This window comes from Anomaloglossus baeobatrachus, chromosome 1 (assembly GCF_048569485.1).
Source record: "Anomaloglossus baeobatrachus isolate aAnoBae1 chromosome 1, aAnoBae1.hap1, whole genome shotgun sequence".
Lineage (NCBI taxonomy): Eukaryota > Metazoa > Chordata > Amphibia > Anura > Aromobatidae > Anomaloglossus > Anomaloglossus baeobatrachus.
Window position 1 is genome coordinate 762,185,961 of NC_134353.1, and position 19,831 is coordinate 762,205,791.

The 19,831-nt window shown below is 46.0% G+C and overlaps 1 protein-coding gene across 2 annotated transcripts in view; it reads right to left on the bottom strand.

Moving 5' to 3' along the window:
* Positions 1-19,535, bottom strand: part of TAOK3 (TAO kinase 3) — a 159,220-nt gene extending 139,685 nt beyond the window's left edge. For both annotated transcript variants that reach the window (XM_075324255.1, XM_075324247.1), the window contains exons 1-3: positions 19,382-19,535; positions 14,832-15,038; positions 8,464-8,598 (exon numbers count right to left, since the gene is read on the bottom strand). In XM_075324255.1, coding sequence (XP_075180370.1) covers positions 8,464-8,598; positions 14,832-15,038; positions 19,382-19,447 — 408 coding nt within the window. In that variant the 5' untranslated portion in view covers positions 19,448-19,535. The remainder of the gene's footprint in view (positions 1-8,463; positions 8,599-14,831; positions 15,039-19,381) is intronic.
* Between the last annotated feature and the right edge of the window lie 296 nt (positions 19,536-19,831).

The window sequence follows — 19,831 nt, forward strand, 5'->3', positions numbered from 1 at the left end:
TCGGACCTAGAAGGCAAACTTGTATCTCCTGCTGCATGTGATGCTAGCATGAACCCTTCACAGTGCGGGGCAGCCGATTACCATCTACACTTTCAGTGGAATTTGCAGTTTGATAACCTGTTTGAGGAGCGCTTTATCTTACTAATGGATACATCAGGCTGGATTAGAGCGTCAAAAGATTACTAATGTCATTATATTAAGGCGAAAACTGTGCAGACTAGATGTGGACAAAGCATGTGCACCAGATCTTCCAAGGGCTTCTCATAACATATCTTGTTCTGGTTTGTTGAGTGGCCCATGTCTCATTGACGACTACAACAATGTGATCTCTCTAGTAAAAGCAATGTACTTACAGTCATCATCATCATCATCATCATCATCATCATCATCATCATCATCATCATCATCATCATCATCATCATCAGATAAGGCACTTTTTTGCCTATAGGTCATCTGAATAAAATGGCTGAATTGTATTGGGGAGTGGGAATCATCAAAAATCTATTATACTGCAGAAGTGTAGCTAGTCACACTTCAGAGAAGTCCCAGTACACACAAGCAGTCGAGGGTGCGCAGCTTTACTCTGACCAAGGCAGAAAAACCAAACACAAAAGGAAAGGGGAAAAAAAACAAGGGAATATAGGAAAGACCAGACTTCGGAGATTTACCAGCAAAAGGACATGTAGACCCGAACACCGCACCAAAACTACTGCTCCAGCAGACTACGCAACCTTCCGTTAAGAACACTGCTTACCCCTTAAGGACTGGACCATTTCTTATTTTTGTCAGTTTATATTTTGTTTACCTTCTTCCAAGAGCTATAACTTTTTAATTTTGTTGGAGACTAAAGCGGGCTTTACACGCTACGAGATAACTACAGCGATCTCGTTGGGGTCACGGATTTTGTGACGCACATCCGGCCGCTGTAGCAATCTCGTTGTGTGCGACTCCTAGGAGCGATTTTGGATCGTTGCAAAAACGTCCAAAATCGCTCCTCGTTGACATGGGGGTCCTCTCCCAATTATCGCTGCTGTCGCTGGGGCGAAGTTGTTCCTTGTCCCTGCGGCAGCACACATCGCTACGTGTGACGCCGCAGGAACGAGGAACATCTCCTTAGCTGCCGCCGGCCACAATGCGGAAGGAAGGAGATGGGCAGGATGTTTGTTCCGCTCATCTCCGCCCCTCCGCTTTCATTGGGCGGCCGCTTAGTGACGTCGCTGTGACGCCGAACGGACCGCCCCCTTAGAAAGGAGGCGGTACGCTGGTCACAGCGACGTCACAGGGCAGGTAAGTACGTGTGACGGGGGTGCAGCGATATGCCCCTCTCGCAAAAACGATTGGGGCGGGTCTCATGCTAGCGATATCGGGACCGATATCGTAGCGTGTAAAGCCACCCTTAGCCATATCAGGGCTGGTTTTTAAGAGTGACGAGTTGGCGTTTCAAAGGATACTATTCATCTGACATATAATGGTCTGAAAAATTGCAACCAGGATTAAAAGGGTAAAAAAAAAAAAAAAAAAATAAAATTACACCAATGTTTTCTGGGTTTGGTTATTAGGGCATTCATTGTATGGTAAAAATTGCCTAGAAACATGATTCTCCTGGCAGTAGGAGTACAGAAATAGTAAAAAAAAACCCACTTGCATGCATTTTCTTTTTACTCCGTGAATTATAAAAACTCAGACATTTGTAAAAATAAAAAAAAAAAAAAAGAATAGTATATATAGTTTTTTATTTTGCGGTGTTGCATTTGTTTTTGAGACATTCAACTTTTTTATTTTTCCCTTGATTGAGCTGTGTGATGGCGTTTTCGTGGCTAGTTGGATAAGATAGAACGTTTTGATCGCTTTTTATTGTACATTATTAGAGGTGTGGTTACTGAAATAAAACGCAATTCTGGCGTTTACATTTTCTCTAGTTATATAGTGTTTACCATATGTGGCAATTAATTTAATATTTTGATAGATTGGACTTATACGGATGCGGCAATACTAAATAAATATATTTTATAGGGAGAGAAAAAAAGGCGATTTGAGTTTTTAAAAACATGTTTTACATATGTACTCAATATCGCAATATTACAGTACATCGTAAATATGGAGTTTTCCAATGACGCACAGCCTGCTGCTGTACTTCATAGGCGTACTATGTTGGTGTCCAACAGGCCCATAGCTACTATGGCAGCCCACCGCAATCGCCTAATGGGAACCAATGCACACCTGAAAAGGTGACTGCTATATTTCAATAACACTATCAGAATTTGACAGCAGCATCTAAATAGGTAACAGCAGCAATTGGCGCTCCAGCTGCTGCTGTTAGGCAGATATAAAACAGCCAGCGTCTATCGCATGTGAAGAGGGGAGAGGATCTGCCCTTAAACCCCTACCAGACGCGTTGACCCAAGCACAGATGTATATTTACGTCCTTTAGCACACACAGGCTAATGATGTAAAATGATTGATAGTCAATGATCATGTACAAGGAATGCAACAGGAGTTTCACAGTGAAATCAAATCAAACAATCTTTCCATTCTTGCAGTAATTCCGAAGATTTTTTTTTCCTCAAAGCCAGCCAAAGACTAGTTTAGTGGTTTTACCAACTTTTTCTACTACAACACCTGTTCTCCAACAATATAAAGATGGATCCCAAAATCAAGGCAAGGTCCAGAAGCATACCAATTGGGTGTTCAGGGTACACTCACCAGCACTCCGTACAGAAATGTCAGAATGAATCCTCTAAATCTCATGGATGGCAGCATACAATACACAGGAGGCAGTCATTACCAACTAAATCACTACACAACTGGGGAATCGAGTAAATTAAAAGGGAATTCCCCACAAAGTTCATTTTCATAGATACAGTAGATCTTGGAATAATATTTTACACAATTTAAGGTGTTAAAAAGAAAATGTTCTTGTGCTGGGATAATCTTCTATATGTGACCCTGCTGTGTACTGTGTAATGGCTGTGTCTGACTGTACAGGAACATGGTCTGATCATACCACACCTCCTAGGCCAGGGAGAAATAAAAAAAAAAAAGTAAGTATACAGATATTACAGCACGGGATCACAAATTATTTGTGAGGTAAAACATTTTTTAAAAAACAGGCAGGGAAATGTTTTACCTCACAAAAAGAATCAGCTGTGATCCCATGATGTAATGTCTACATACTCTTTTTTGCATATATTTTTATTTATTTATTTTTTTACCCTTGGATCTAGATCATTTTGCCAACAGATACCCCCTTCCTCAGGCCCGATAAACATGTGCGCTTAATAGAGAGAAGTGCACCATATCCTCTCAACCCTTATGAGCCATATCCCCCATGGACACCTGTTGTCGGGGCATCTTAACCAAATCCCACCAGAACAGCATGAAGGACAGACTGATTCTCATCCTACTTGGGGTTCAATGTTAAGGCAGTCATGTTGGACCTCCTACTAGCACGTGGCCTCTTCCCAGGGCAGGGTTTCGACGTTTAGGTTTTTATGACATTTTTAAAAGCAAAGTGAGGAATTGATGTGTGCCTAAGACACTTGAGGAAAAGAATGGACTGCAATCTTTAGCTTCATAAACTGCCTCAAAAAAAACCCAAAACATTGCCTCAATCTGATCAGATTTTGGTCTCCTGACCACAGCCAATGCAGCCACCCCTCCGCCGTTCAGGCAAGGAACACGTGAACCACAGCAATGCAGCCACCGCTCCGCCGTTCAGGCAAGGAACACGTGAACCACAGCAATGCAGCCACCCCTCCGCCGTTCAGGCAAGGAACATGTGAACCACAGCCAATGCAGCCACCCCTCCGCCGTTCAGGCAAGGAACACGTGAACCACAGCCAATGCAGCCACCCCTCCGCCGTTCAGGCAAGGAACATGTGAACCACAGCCAATGCAGCCACCCCTCCGCCGTTCAGGCAAGGAACATGTGAACCACAGCCAATGCAGCCACCCCTCCGCCGTTCAAGCAAGGAACATGTGAACCACAGCCAATGCAGCCACCCCTCTGCCGTTCAGGCAAGGAACACGTGAACCACAGCAATGCAGCCACCCCTCCGCCGTTCAGGCAAGGAACACGTGAACCACAGCAATGCAGCCACCCCTCCGCCGTTCAGGCAAGGAACACGTGAACCACAGCAATGCAGCCACCCCTCCGCCGTTCAGGCAAGGAACACGTGAACCACAGCAATGCAGCCACCCCTCCGCCGTTCAGGCAAGGAACACGTGAACCACAGCAAATGCAGCCACCCCTCCGCCGTTCAGGCAAGGAACATGTGAACCACAGCCAATGCAGCCACCCCTCCGCCGTTCAGGCAAGGAACATGTGAACCACAGCCAATGCAGCCACCCCTCCGCCGTTCAGGCAAGGAACATGTGAACCACAGCCAATGCAGCCACCCCTCCGCCGTTCAAGCAAGGAACATGTGAACCACAGCCAATGCAGCCACCCCTCCGCCGTTCAAGCAAGGAACATGTGAACCACAGCCAATGCAGCCACCCCTCTGCCGTTCAGGCAAGGAACACGTGAACCACAGCAATGCAGCCACCCCTCCGCCGTTCAGGCAAGGAACATGTGAACCACAGCCAATGCAGCCACCCCTCCGCCGTTCAAGCAAGGAACATGTGAACCACAGCCAATGCAGCCACCCCTCTGCCGTTCAGGCAAGGAACACGTGAACCACAGCAATGCAGCCACCCCTCCGCCGTTCAGGCAAGGAACACGTGAACCACAGCAATGCAGCCACCCCTCCGCCGTTCAGGCAAGGAACACGTGAACCACAGCAATGCAGCCACCCCTCCGCCGTTCAGGCAAGGAACACGTGAACCACAGCAATGCAGCCACCCCTCCGCCGTTCAGGCAAGGAACACGTGAACCACAGCAAATGCAGCCACCCCTCCGCCGTTCAGGCAAGGAACATGTGAACCACAGCCAATGCAGCCACCCCTCCGCCGTTCAGGCAAGGAACATGTGAACCACAGCCAATGCAGCCACCCCTCCGCCGTTCAGGCAAGGAACATGTGAACCACAGCCAATGCAGCCACCCCTCCGCCGTTCAAGCAAGGAACATGTGAACCACAGCCAATGCAGCCACCCCTCTGCCGTTCAGGCAAGGAACATGTGAACCACAGCCAATGCAGCCACCCCTCCGCCGTTCAGGTAAGGAACATGTGAACCACAGCCAATGCAGCCACCCCTCCGCCGTTCAAGCAAGGAACATGTGAACCACAGCCAATGCAGCCACCCCTCCGCCGTTCAGGTAAGGAACATGTGAACCACAGCCAATGCAGCCACCCCTCCGCCGTTCAGGTAAGGAACATGTGAACCACAGCAATGCAGCCACCCCTCCGCCGTTCAGGCAAGGAACATGTGAACCACAGCCAATGCAGCCACCCCTCCGCCGTTCAGGCAAGGAACATGTGAACCACAGCCAATGCAGCCACCCCTCCGCCGTTCAGGCAAGGAACATGTGAACCACAGCCAATGCAGCCACCCCTCCGCCGTTCAGGCAAGGAACATGTGAACCACAGCCAATGCAGCCACCCCTCCGCCGTTCAGGCAAGGAACATGTGAACCACAGCCAATGCAGCCACCCCTCCGCCGTTCAGGCAAGGAACATGTGAACCACAGCCAATGCAGCCACCCCTCCGCCGTTCAGGCAAGGAACATGTGAACCACAGCCAATGCAGCCACCCCTCCGCCGTTCAAGCAAGGAACATGTGAACCACAGCCAATGCAGCCACCCCTCCGCCGTTCAGGTAAGGAACATGTGAACCACAGCCAATGCAGCCACCCCTCCGCCGTTCAAGCAAGGAACATGTGAACCACAGCAATGCAGCCACCCCTCCGCCGTTCAGGTAAGGAACATGTGAACCACAGCCAATGCAGCCACCCCTCCGCCGTTCAGGCAAGGAACATGTGAACCACAGCAATGCAGCCACCCCTCCGCCGTTCAGGCAAGGAACATGTGAACCACAGCCAATGCAGCCACCCCTCCGCCGTTCAGGTAAGGAACATGTGAACCACAGCCAATGCAGCCACCCCTCCGCCGTTCAGGCAAGGAACATGTGAACCACAGCAATGCAGCAGGGTCCCATAGATGCAAGAATACGAAGTCATCCAGGCAGCATCTGGAAGTAAACTTCTGAACCGTGTTCTCATTCACACTTTTCCACCAAAAGGAGTTTTACAATTCACACAGAATAATAGCAAAGTCATTGTTCACATCTACGTCCGAGGCTCTGTCACAGATTCCACCAAAAATTGCTGCAATATTTTTTTTCTGGTAGGAGGATGTGCACCAAGGAGATAACCCAATGGACCCCATTAATGGATGCCATCTGATGGATGTGGCTCGATGTTATTTTGACACAAAAGGTGTGAACAATGCCCAAGAAGGACGGTTCGGAGATTATATCACTGCCTTACACCTTATAAAATGCCAACATCCTGCTATATGCAGGACCATTTGTGGGCTTTTGGACTCTACAGATGTTATATACATACATTACTATGCATCACACGTATTTGACCACACCACATCTATCCCTTCACAATGGCGGTGTCTTCATCAAATATGCTACCTAAAAACTAGATGTACACATACTGGACGCCAGACAACTGCTCAATACCTAGAAGGCATAAACCTGAAGTGATAGGAAAACGTCAACCACAGAAGACCTTCATCAGCAGCTGACCATGAGCGCCCTACCAGCCCAGTGCCACATTATTGGCCGCAGAGCCCAAGCTGTTCACCAGAAAAGCCAAGGTTACATCAGGGTATGAAGGAACTTGTGTGCCAAACGGGCCTCAGGGATTACACTCTTGGCAAGTCAATGTATCATGGGATTTTTGAGAAGGAACGATATTACAAGCGCAGTGTAATGGACCATAAGAAACCATCCCACCACCCCAATCTTCTACTGCTGCACATTAATAGATATGGGATTTTTGGGACAAGAGGCCTACACTTGAGTCTTTCTATTGTGAACAAGCCAATTTTGTCAACTGCACATTCTCACGATTTATTTCCATCATGTACATAGAAAAGGTGACCTCCTCATCACCAGATCAGGTCAGTGGACAAGTCAATGGCCTAAATCACCTAGACGGGGTGGAGGCCCAAAAACAACGGCAAGCACAAGTTCCTGTTTATCCAAGTGCCACATAATACACGGCTGTTTACATACAAACATCATGGCAACAAACCACAGAGGAATCCTCGCCTTATTAACATGTGCATTGCAACACAAAATTCGGCTCTGATAAAATTTGGTGCTTTGGACATGAGTAAGCATTCTGCACGAAACCGAGAATTGCCTTTCATGTCAGAAAAGGGGGGGGAGGGGGGTACAAAAAAAACAAAACGCACAAATAGGCAGCATAATAGTAAGTTTGGTGGATTGCAGAATAGGAACAATTAAAGATGGTTCCTCTTTTCTGATGACCATGGAGCTATCGGTAAAACCTCACATCTTGCCATCATGTAAGCACACTACAGATGCAGTATGTATATGCTGAGCTCTTCTCGGAGGCTGGGAGGACCTACACAATATGGCATATGCCAGCCTCTGGTGGAACCAGCACCATTCTACAATGGATCTGCCGGTACATGGCGACAGAACCCGGCTCTGCCCCTTCTCCAGAAATGGAGCAATAACACAAAGCAAATAGGGGCTTGGAAAAATGAATCGTGTATGTGTCGTGGTATATACATATCTGGCCACACACCACCCTGCATGTACGTGTGTATGTTTAAAAGGGGTGTGACGTCCCCCCCCCCCCCCCTCTTTTTTTCCCCTTCTTTTTGCAAGGACACCCATCTATTTCGGAGGGAATATCTGGGGGATTATGCAATGGACGGCTCCAGAAATGAACACATTTTCGGTTTGCATGGCAGCTGACCCCTGCATGGAGAATACAGGCTGCCATCGTCTTCTCACAACACAAATGTGTAGAATGCCTCGGCATACACTAGACACACACCACCCGTCACCAGCCAGGGAGGGTCAAGCCACGAAAAGCTCGCCACCCATCACCAAGGAGAGGTGCAGCGGAGGGCATTCACACACAGGTGACATTACACACAAAGAGATCCGTCTTCCCACAGACGTCCCTGCCCAGCTGGTATTAATATTGCAGCATTGTCAGCGGCACCACTGAGCTGGGTTTTCTGCACACATCTAGGGCTAGGACAATATGGGGGATTTTTGTATTCCATGCACAGGGCTAGAATTCCTCCTTTGCAAGCCCTGGTTGCTATGCCAACAAACATTAAAACATGAACGACAGATAGGGGACGGGGGAGGGTAACCAGGAGATGCAAATCTCTTTCTGGAGGGAGGGGTGCTGGGGTTGAGGGTGCCAGGATGAGGTGAGGGGAAGGTGCAGCACAAGACGGTGGGGGGGCACTGGGAGGAGGAGGGGGATGGGAGCACAGCGCACATACCGGCCGCCGCTCTTACCAAAGATGCTGATTTGATTGTAGCGAATCGCTCGCGGCTCCGGTAATGAAGTGCCTGACTTTGCACTGACGGGGTAGGCCGCAGCTCAGGCCTGGGATCCCTGTGGTCCGCCTCATCCCTTATGAATGCATGATCCTGCAGGAAGGGGTGAAAAGCAGGAGAGAGGAGTGTGCGGCGGGCCCGGCTGCGGCAGCGTGTCTCTCAGCCCTCCGTCCGCGCCAGCACGGCGAGATCAGATGCATAGTTTAACGTGATTCCCCCACCCTCCCTCCCTCCCGCCCCCCCGGCCGTCTCTCCCGCTGTCTCACTCCCCGTTGTCCCCCCTCCGGTGCTTGGTTGGGTCTTTTTGTTGCTCGGTGATCGCCGGTGTGTCAGTGGCGGCGCCCGGGGCTCAGTCCCTGCAGCTGCCGCCGGGCGAGGGGCGAGAGGAGAGACCGCGGCAGCCCATTGCAGCTGGAGCTCGGCGGGGTCAGCTGATCCGTGTGCGGGCTCCTCCGGCAGCTTCAGCAGCTCCACAATCCCATCCAGCCGGAGGAGGAGGCAGGGGAGGGGCGGGAGATATTTATTTATATCGCACACGTACACACTCACACACACACACTCACACACTCGCACGGAGCCACGAGCCGCGCAGCCCCTCCCTCCTTCCCTCAGTGCCTCTTTTGTCTTTTAGTGCCGCCGCCGCTGCTCTATTTTGGGCTTTGCTGTGCAGTCTCCGCCCCTTCTGGCTGCAATAGATCTATGTGTGATTTTATGTGCAGGGGGGGCGGCTGTCCGCGCAGTCTGGGTGCAGGGGGTACGGCGGCGGGCACGGCTCCTCACACCCCGCTCGTTCTAGCACTTTCCAGCCTCGCTGAGGAGGGATCACTCGCGGAGTGGGTTTTTTTCTCTTTTAAAGAGACAGCACGATCACTGAATATATGACATTTCCACAGCTGTGAGGCAGGGAACACCCCCAAAATGGTGGCAGCACAACGATGTACCGAACACACCAGCCTGCGCCCACCCATGATTAACCCACAGGCTTCCGCCCACCCATGATGTACCCAACAGGCCTGCACCCATCTGTTCTATACCTGACAACACCCTGCACCCATCAACAATGTACCCACAGGTCTGCACCCACCCATGATGTACCCAACACACCAGCCTATGCCCATCCACAATGTACCCACAGGTCTGCACCCACCCACAATGTACCCACAGGTCTGCACCCACCCATGATGTACCCAACACACCAGCCTATGCCCATCCACAATGTACCCACAGGTCTGCACCCACCCATGATGTACCCAACACACCAGCCTATGCCCATCCACAATGTACCCACAGGTCTGCACCCATCCACAATGTACCCACAGGTCTGCACCCATCCACAATGTACCCACAGGTCTGCACCCACCCATGATGTACCCAACACACCAGCCTATGCCCATCCACAATGTACCCACAGGTCTGCACCCATCCACAATGTACCCACAGGTCTGCACCCATCCACAATGTACCCACAGGCCTGCACCCATCCACAATGTACCCACAGGCCTGCACCGAGCCATGATGTACCCATAGGCTTGCGCCCACCCATGATGTACCCGCAGGTCTGTAGCCATCCATGATGTACCTGACACACCAGCCTGCACCTATCCATTATCTACCCACAGGCCTGAGCCCACACACGATGTCCCAAACACACAGGCCTGCACCCATGCATATGATGTACCCACAGGCCTGCGCCAATCCATAATGTACACAACACACCAGCCTGCACCCATCCATGATATACCCGACACGCCTGTCTGCACCCATCCATGATGTACCCACAGGCCTTCACCCATCCACGATAATGTACCTGACACATCAGCCTGCGCCCATCCATGATTTACTCAGACCTGCTCCCATCCACGATACTGGCTTGCGCCCAACCACAATGTACCAAACACGCATGCCTGCTCCCATCCACGATGTATCCCACACACACTAGCCTGCTCCCATCCATGATGTAGCCCACACACACTAGCCTGCTCCCATCCATGATGTAGCCCACACACACCAGCCTGCTCCCATCCATGATGTAGCCCACACACCAGCATGCTGTCATTCACGAAGTACCGACAGGTAGGCACCCATTCACAATGTACCCCACACACCAGCCTGCTCCTATACACGATGTACCCCACACACCGGCCTCTTCCCATCCACGATGTACCCCACACACTGGCCTCCTCCCATCCACGATGTACCCCACACACCGGCCTCCTCCCATCCACGATGTACACCACACGCCGGCCTGCTCAAATCCACGATGTACCCACAGGTCTGCACCCATCCACGATGTACCCACAGGTCTGCACCCATTCACGATGTACCCACAGGTCTGCACCCATCCACGATGTACCCACAGGCCCGCACCCATCCACGATGTACCCACAGGCCCGCACCCATCCACGATGTACCTGAAACTAAGGCCTGCACCCAGACTACACCAATTTCTGTTACATTCTTTAATAATGGCAGAGTGCATAAATGATCAGCCCAGATATAAGGGGGAATCAATCATCATTATTACTAATGGCGGTCGGAGTCACCTGGAGCCAATATACGTGGTACGAAGAGTAGTCACCCACCTGTTGATACCACTGAAGTATGAACAGGTGACATGCTGCCCACATTATGACCGCCATGGTAGTATGTGATGGCACACACCGTCCTTGCACTGGTCACCGGCCATCTCCTGACACCATTATGTTCCACTACATTCAGAACCAGTTTTATCTATAACTAGTGGAATTTATATTACATGGCGTCCCTCCTCATATTCAGCCATGTTCACACAGCAGGTTTGTTTTTGTTTTTTTTGGTGGGGGGGGGTTAGGGGTGGGCGGGTGTTGAGGTTTGAGGCAAACAAAGCCAAAAAAGATTTTTCAAGCAGAACCTCTTGTGGAAATTGGATTTCCGATAGAAATGAAGAGGAAGAATTTCCCAAGTGTTTCTTTTGGGGTGTGTGCACATCGACTTTTTGTTTTAAATAGAAATGCTGCCTGAAATTGAGCATTACATTTTTTTTTTTAAAATTGATTACCATAAGCACAAGATGTTTAGACATCGCTGTGCACAAGTGAGGTCTTAGATCTTTCAACCACTTCAAAAGCGGCTGGAAGGTGGTGACCTCACTATTCTTCTGGCTGCTGCTGATTGGAAGCCGCTTACGAGTTTATATGAAAAGTTAAAAAAACAAAAAAAAAAACAAAAAACACAACACAGTTGTCCTGAATTGTCTTCCACTTCAAAAACCCAACGGGTACGTCAATGTTTATAAAATGTGCACATACCCCAAAGAACTTTTTGGGGAGGATTTTGGAGCGGATCCACTCCAAAAAAGAACAAAAAAAAAAAAAAAAAACTGTGTAAACACAGCCAAAGATTCATCCCCATCAGAGGGGTCACTGGTAAGTGACCAGGGCATGGCTATTGTGGGTTGTGCCGACCCTGAAAACACATTTACGTGCATACTGGTGTCCAGACAACAATGAACAAGGCCAAAAAAATGGACTGGGCTGAATGAGAGCCATTGTCATCGTGATGATCTCCCACATGAATCCCACCATTCAGCCAATTAACAGTGATTTGTCACAGGACATTGTTGTCACAGTAATAGCCCACCCTTCCTAAAAGGGTTTTGTTGTCTGGCGTCCACCTCAGTGACCATTACTGGGACAATGTGTGACATTCACACTTGCAGACGTTACAATGAATGTTACACGGCCAGAGCTCTACTAATGGACAACCCACAAGATTTTCTCCTATACACGTTTTGTGGGAAAGGGGGGGGGGGGGTTGTTTGCTTAGTTGGTTTCTACATTTTAATTGTTTTTTAATTTAGTGAGCGGGTTTTTTTTTTTGCTTTTTTGCATAGCAGTGATTTGTTAAAAATGACATTTTAGGGCCCTAGCCAAGCTGAAAATATAACTGGGTAGGTCCTAGGCCGTGTCGCAGGGGGAGAGGGATAGTTTTTTGTAAGTAAGGTATATTATTTCAGGTGGTTAAGTTACGAAGGATTGTGGAAAAATTGGCCATTTGGGAGTGGTTAATTGAAGTTTTTAATGATGAAGAAAAGAAAGAGGCAAATTTAAAGAAGGGGATGGATATCTGGATATTACATTATAAATGCTTTGTTATTTGCCATCTTGATTTGTTGGCCTCTCCTTCATTCTGTACTCCATTTCATTAATGGAAGAAAAAACAAAAAAAACATTTTTTTTTTACCCCAAAAAGACATTTTAATTTTTACATTCCTATAGAAATTCCTAAATTTTACCATGGGGCAAATTATGGAAAAACTGAATTTGTGGCTACATATTTGGCCTTAAGTAAACTTTAAAACACTTCTAAGGGCAGTTTAACACATCCGGCATTTTGCCGGACTGGCGGATCCGGCGCACTCCAGTACAGTGTATATAGTACAATGGCATCGCGGCACCACCGGTCACATGCTGTCATGTGACTTGTCGCAATGCCATTGTACAGTATTAACACTACTGGAGTGCGCCGGATCCGCCAATCCGGCGAAATGCTGGATATGTGAAACGGCTCTAAGAGGGAAAGAAGCTGCGCAATACTATAAATGCTCCTTTTTTTTTTAACTGTCTCTCAGCACCTCACATGTGAAAAACACACACACACACACACACACACACACACACACACACACACACACACACACACACGTAAAAGCCTCCTCCTCCAGTTGTCTGGCAGCTGGCGCCACTTACAGCTTTGCTCATATGTGGCAGATTTGTTGCAGACACCTTTGGGACGGAATATCCATTCCCTACATCTGAACAGGGCTGCACAAAATCTGCAGTGTGTAAACTGACCCCAACAGGGACTGAACTGTAGCCCAAAAGGCAACAATGTGACCACATGTGATTGACCACTACTTGTGATTACCAGCTTTTCTTTAGCGCCCTGTGCCAAGATTCTGGAGCCGTGAAGAAAGTGTAACATTAATTTCGTATTTGTGCAATCTTAAATATGGCTTTCAATTATTGTCAGGTTAATATGTATCTCGCCACCAAATGTGAACATTTTTTAAACACAGATGGCCTAAAACAAATTGCGAAAACAAAGGCCCTCGATTTATCACGGTCTTTGCATTTTTTTTTCTGGTGGTAAAAATAGTTCTAATATCTGAATAGTGACTTTTAGCTTCTGCGCTTTGTTATTTAACTTACACTTTTTTTCTAAAAAAAAAAAAAAAATTATCTGGTTTTGTCTTGGCTTTTTTGGTTTTGTTTGGTAGACTTGCTTTACCTTATCCAGATGTTTTAGCCCAATTCATCATTTAAAGGATAAGGCAACTTTTTGCACTGGAAATACCCAAAAAGGGGAAAAGCCAAAAGAAAACCTAAGATTTTGGGCAAATTTTCATCAAACCAATTTGTGGCATTTAGAAGAAGAAATTGTGCCAAAAAACCCCCCAACAAATACCAGAAGACAAAACAGAAAAAGTCACTTAAAAAAAATGCAATTGATGAATCGGGGCCAAAGAATTGAAGGTGTGATAATTAGGAGTACTCACAAGGATGTGCACACCGAGATTTTTGAGGACATAAAAAACGTCAAGTATTCTAGTGGAAACTGCTTCAAGAAACGCTCCTCCAAGGAGTTTTCCACTTTAAAGGTATGTTAACATTGAATTTTTGCTGCAAAAAACACAGTTTACCGTACTTGGAAAGTGAATACAATTTCTGAAGTCTCATGTACACGTCGCTTGCTTTTTCCTTACAGATTTGAAGCAGTTTCACATCTGCATGTCATTTCTTTCAGTGTTTTGGCAGAGTTTTTTCACCAATTGAAAAGAATGAGGGGAAAAAAAAACGCATGCAATTTACGCAGCGTATTTCCTGCCAAGAGACCGTTTTTTTGGTGCTGAAATTTCTGTTGTACAAATTTAATTTGTGAACATACCCTTAAAGAGGAATTGAAGCATTTTTTTAAGCGCCACTTCAAAGAAGTGATGTGCACTGACACCCCACCCCCCAACCAAGTGTTTTTCAAAACCTGAAGGGGGGGGGGGGGGGGGGACTCAAAGCACTGACCAGCAAAGTGGTTTTACAATAGAAATTAATAGGAAGGGTCTTTCCAGCATTTTTAAGTTATTTTTCTGATTTTCCCGAAAACTAAAAAAAAAAAAAAAAAAATCTGTGTGCACATACCCCAGGTATGCCCAAGGCTAGATTGACACTCCTGTTTGTCACAGCTCGAGCACAGAGCGGCACAGGACTCCTGACCTGAGCTCAGTAGAACTATGGCCAACGTCCCAATCCCAGCTCCTAAATCTGACTCCACCGAAAAATAATCTTACTTACCTTCTTGGGGACCAAGGAAGAGGTGGAATCAAAAGTGCAGCTGTAACTTTGCATCAAGCTCAGGTCTGGGCTCATGTCATCCATGACTTCTTGCATGCTGTTCACACTGCTGCTCTGGCTACCCGTGCTGACCGACATACTTGGTATGGAATGATTGCTGTCCAGGCTGTCCATTTTCCTGGTCATGCTGGTTGCGTGTTCACTGTCCTATAGGAGTGATACAAAAAGGATTGAATTACCAGTCATATACATTTATGAACACTGACAGAAATATTCTTTGGGACCTATTTACTGAAACAATTTTAGTAAATGTTCTGTATAGAGTTTACATTGACATAATCAAACAAACTAATTTCATTGTATAATTCATAATTATCATGGAAAAATAGCAAACACTTCTATGTAAAAGGGGACTACTGTATTTGTTCCTACTAATAGGGGATGCTACAATTTATAGCATTGCAAGAGTTAATGAATTTGTATTCAATTACATACTTAGCCCCATGTTCTGATAATTACAATTGTATAAAATGCTAGACTGGAAATTCACAGAAACAAAAGGGCAACAATGTTTACCTGCCCAGGCCATAGGAACAAATTGACAAACAAGATGCAGCAAAAACCACTAATAAAGATGGAGGGAACAGGTGCAAAACACTGATGGAGCAACCACTCACACACCCGTTCGTGTGTGGTGCACTTATATAGTGCTGGGCAGCCCGATTAATCTAATAGTATAGGCGTCATCACTAGGCTGTAAGCCAGGCACTGTGCACCTACATGTGTGAACGGCATCCTATACAAGCCATTTGTGTGCAATTTTAAATACTAAGCAATCACCCCCTCCATAGACTGGTAGTGTGCGAGTGGTTGCTCCATCAGTGTTTTGCTCCTGTTGCCTCCAGCTTTATTAGTGGGTTGTGCCATTGGCACGGTCATAGTGGCGGTTTGCCGCTGCGGGGCCACAGGTTGTGCAACACTAGTATGGGGACAGCGGGTTAGCAAAATCTGTCAATGTGGCTCTGCAGCTGTTGCCAAACTACAGCTCACATCATCCCAACCTGTCCAAGCATGGATGAGAGTTGTAGTTTGGCGACAGCTGCAGGGCCACATTCACAGGTGACTCTGCAGTGGAATTTGCCCATGTTATAGGGACTCAGTCAGGTGATTTTTTTTTTTTTAGTACTATACCAACGGTATCCTGAAATAGGGCTTGGGCAGCTCTTTCAGGATATATAACTTATTGCTCCACCTGCTCTGGTTTCCTTGCCGGAAGCTCTGGTAAATTGCCGGCTAGAAAAGCAGATGTTAATCCACAATGAATATTCACTTCTCTTCTGGCCCACAATCCCACCCCCCTCCCAGCGCCGGTGTCATGAATAGTAAAAATCTTCAGTCATTTTCCATCACTGATCTCGGTGCGAAGAAGTGGGAGAGATTGTGGGCGAGGGGAGCAGTGAATATTAATTTTGGATCAATATCTACTTAACTAGCCAATGCGCAACACTGAATTGACCAGCGCTTACAGCAAGAAAACTGGAGAAGGTAGAGCAATAAAAGCTAGTTACATACTCTGCTCCTGCCTCCCTTGCGTCACATAGTCGGGACACCCACTCTTCTCAATTCAGGGCACAAAGCATCGCCCCACTCCTGCCACCGCCGGCTTTCTGCAGCAGCGACCCTGCTCCACAGTGAACCAGGTAACCTACATTTGGACTGCAAGACGCACGCCCATTTTTTCCCCAGATTTTTTGAGGAAAAGTGCGTTTTATAGTCCAAAAAAATACAGGGGGGGGGGGGGGAGGAGTGAAACTATGCAATCAAGAAATTACAATCTCTGTTTTGGAGTGTGTGTGTGTGTGTGTGTGTGTGTGTGTGTGTGTAAGGGGGGGGGGGGTATTTCTGTTTACAAGACCCAGTTCACATTTGTCAGATTTTTTTTTTACAGACGTTTCTGCACCTGAAAATCAGTTCCATGCATCTGGAATTTTCACAAACGTCATTACATAATATGGAAAGGATGCAGAGATTTAAAAAACAAGTCTGATACAGGGCTCGGTCTACATACGTGCGTCAGTGCTAAAGTCACAGACAGCACAGGGACCAATGTTATCCAATAGTGCTGTTCAGTTCAGAGTTTTTTCCACACAAACCAAACGTCTGTGAAAAAACAAGTAAGTCGTAGCATGCACTATTCTCCTCTGGATTTTGGAGGAAACTCTCCCACTCAACCCCCCCCCCCCCCCCCCCCCCAAAAAAAAAAACTGATCCCATAGAGATCCTCCGGTTTGCATCCATACCTTATGTAACCTTACCGCACTTAGCACGGGAAACTATATTTGATCATGTACATTTTAGCTTTTAAAAAGGTATAAAAACGAAAGCCCCACACATGAAAAAAGAAACACCACGGATGGCATGAATGATGAAAATTGTATTTTTTCTTCCCTGTATGAAAATCCAGTTTTCATATGCAAGTCTGAACACAGCCGTAAGCAGAAGATTTTACTGCTCCAAAACGGTAGATTAAGTACTGACAGAGTAAAACAGAAAATGGAGGAGTGGGTGCTTTACATATGAAATACTAAAAAAAACAAAAACAAGTCATCCACCTAAGGTAAAAAAAATAAATCACATGCACAAATACAAACATGAGGTCAATCATCACAATACTGAAAGATGGGGGAAAAAAGGGAAAGATATCTAGAGGGGCTTCCTACATCAAGCACTTCATTTTCACCTTTGGCTGGTACGAGCCCCTGAATTGATGGCTTTTATTATGTACAGAATACAGTGGCACAGTCCAGCCTTCGATGTATGTAGAGGTCTCGGGTACGGCTCTATAGAATATTAACTATGCAGTGTAATAAGAGTAACACATATGATAAAAGTCCTAAGTGAAGAGAGGGCGGTCTGTTCGCTTTTCCCTGGAGAGACCATTTCTTGTACAGTCTGTACTAAAATATCTAATTAAATGGTCAACAGCCTATACTACATAATGGCAGAGAGCCAGGCCCATAAGTAATCTTGCAAACACATCTTGTGACCAATCAATAAGAATGGTGCAAGCATCTTGGACAGAACACTAAACAATGCTCGAGGCAGCATGTATGTGTGATGTCATTTTATTACCTCAAAAGAAAAGGCACTCTTACTTTAAAAACTAAACATATCATTTCTGCCTTTGAATTGTTGTATCCGAACCAGGTCCAAACATTTTTCACACTTAGTGGAATAGAATTAAAAAAATATTAAGCCATGTGGCAAACTATCCCTCAAATAGAAGTAAGGAGGCCCACCAGGACAATTCTCATATTAAATGGACTGGCAGCACCTACCAATGTGAACACGTGCATATCTGTGCTTGATGCAAAATCTATGTGAAAAAGAAAAAACAGTCGCACACTGCATAACTACAAAAATACTCTACCTAATGAATTTTTTTTTTTGGTATTTAGAATATTAGAATGGCCAGATCCTCACCTGTTCACATTGGTAGGTGCTGCCAGTGCAGTTTGAAGTCAGGTTAGTACCAGCATGGGAGACCGGCAAGGGAACCGCTGTTTTAATTCTTTTTTTCATTATATGTAACAGGGAGTGATGCACGGTTTTGCTGGATTTGCTCTCTAGCCCCCGCCAGTTTCATTAGCCTTTTGTGGTCGCCTGCTGATCTTGTGTAGGTTTTTAAGAAGCCCAGAAAGATGCAGTTTACAGTAGGACCCACAGCAAAGGAGGGTGCCGTAAAGTGGCGCTGGGCTAGTATTACAATGGCCATTCTAATACTCATACCTAATGAAAAAACGTTTTGGAGGTATTTAAGAGTTTCTTTGTAGTCTTGCAGTGGGCGACTTTTTTTTTTTTTTTTTTTTTTTAAACACACACACACACACACACACACACACACACACACACACACACACACTATAATATACATTAAAATGCATGCATAATGTGTGTGAGTAGAGATAATATATATCGTAAGATATAATGTATGCATATATTATAGATATTGCATACAAATATATTTATCACACACAAAAAACACATACTCTCAAATGTATATAACACGAAAACACACATATATACACACAGTATATATTTGTGTGTGAGTGTAGATCTCTTTCTCTCTCTCTCTCTCTCTCTCTATACACATTACACACACAAATATGTGTCACACACACATATGGTAGTATATATGTGTACACATACATATACACACACACACACACATATATCCATATATGCGCACACATACATATAGTGTATGTGTATGTGATATATACATTTATATTACACACACACACACACACAATTGTAAATATATTATTATATATACAAACACACACATACATGCATACACACACACACACACACACACACACACACACACACACACACACACACTATATATATGTGCGCACATATAGATATATAATGTGTATGTAATATATACATCTATATTACACACACACACACACACACACACACACACACACACACACACACACACACACACTTAACTGCATGTATCAAGATAGTTCTTTCCTTACCTCATCATCTTCCTGAGACTCGTTCAATGGACCATTTCGGGATTCCTGAAAGAGGATTTTTTTCATTTTCCTGTACTGCAAATTGTCCAGCTCTCTCACAGCATCTTTAGTCCTTTGTATCAAATCTATAAGGACTCGTGTCGGCCTCTCTCTGCGCACAAAGTCATGCTAGAATACAAGAGAATTGCACCTTACTTACAGAAGAATTAACAACTGGTTTTAGTATAATTGTTTCAATAGAATATGGTCTGCTTTTCTTTATTTAGTTTATTTCTGCACATCCACCTTACACGCTGTTCTATTCAATGTAAAATTTACAATAACGTAATTAATAGAAGTTACATGTATCAATGTTCTTGTAAAATAGGGACAGAAATGTATAGCTGGACCTTCAATGAGACCGCATTCTATCTATTGCACTATGTATGTTCATATATATGATTGTATCCA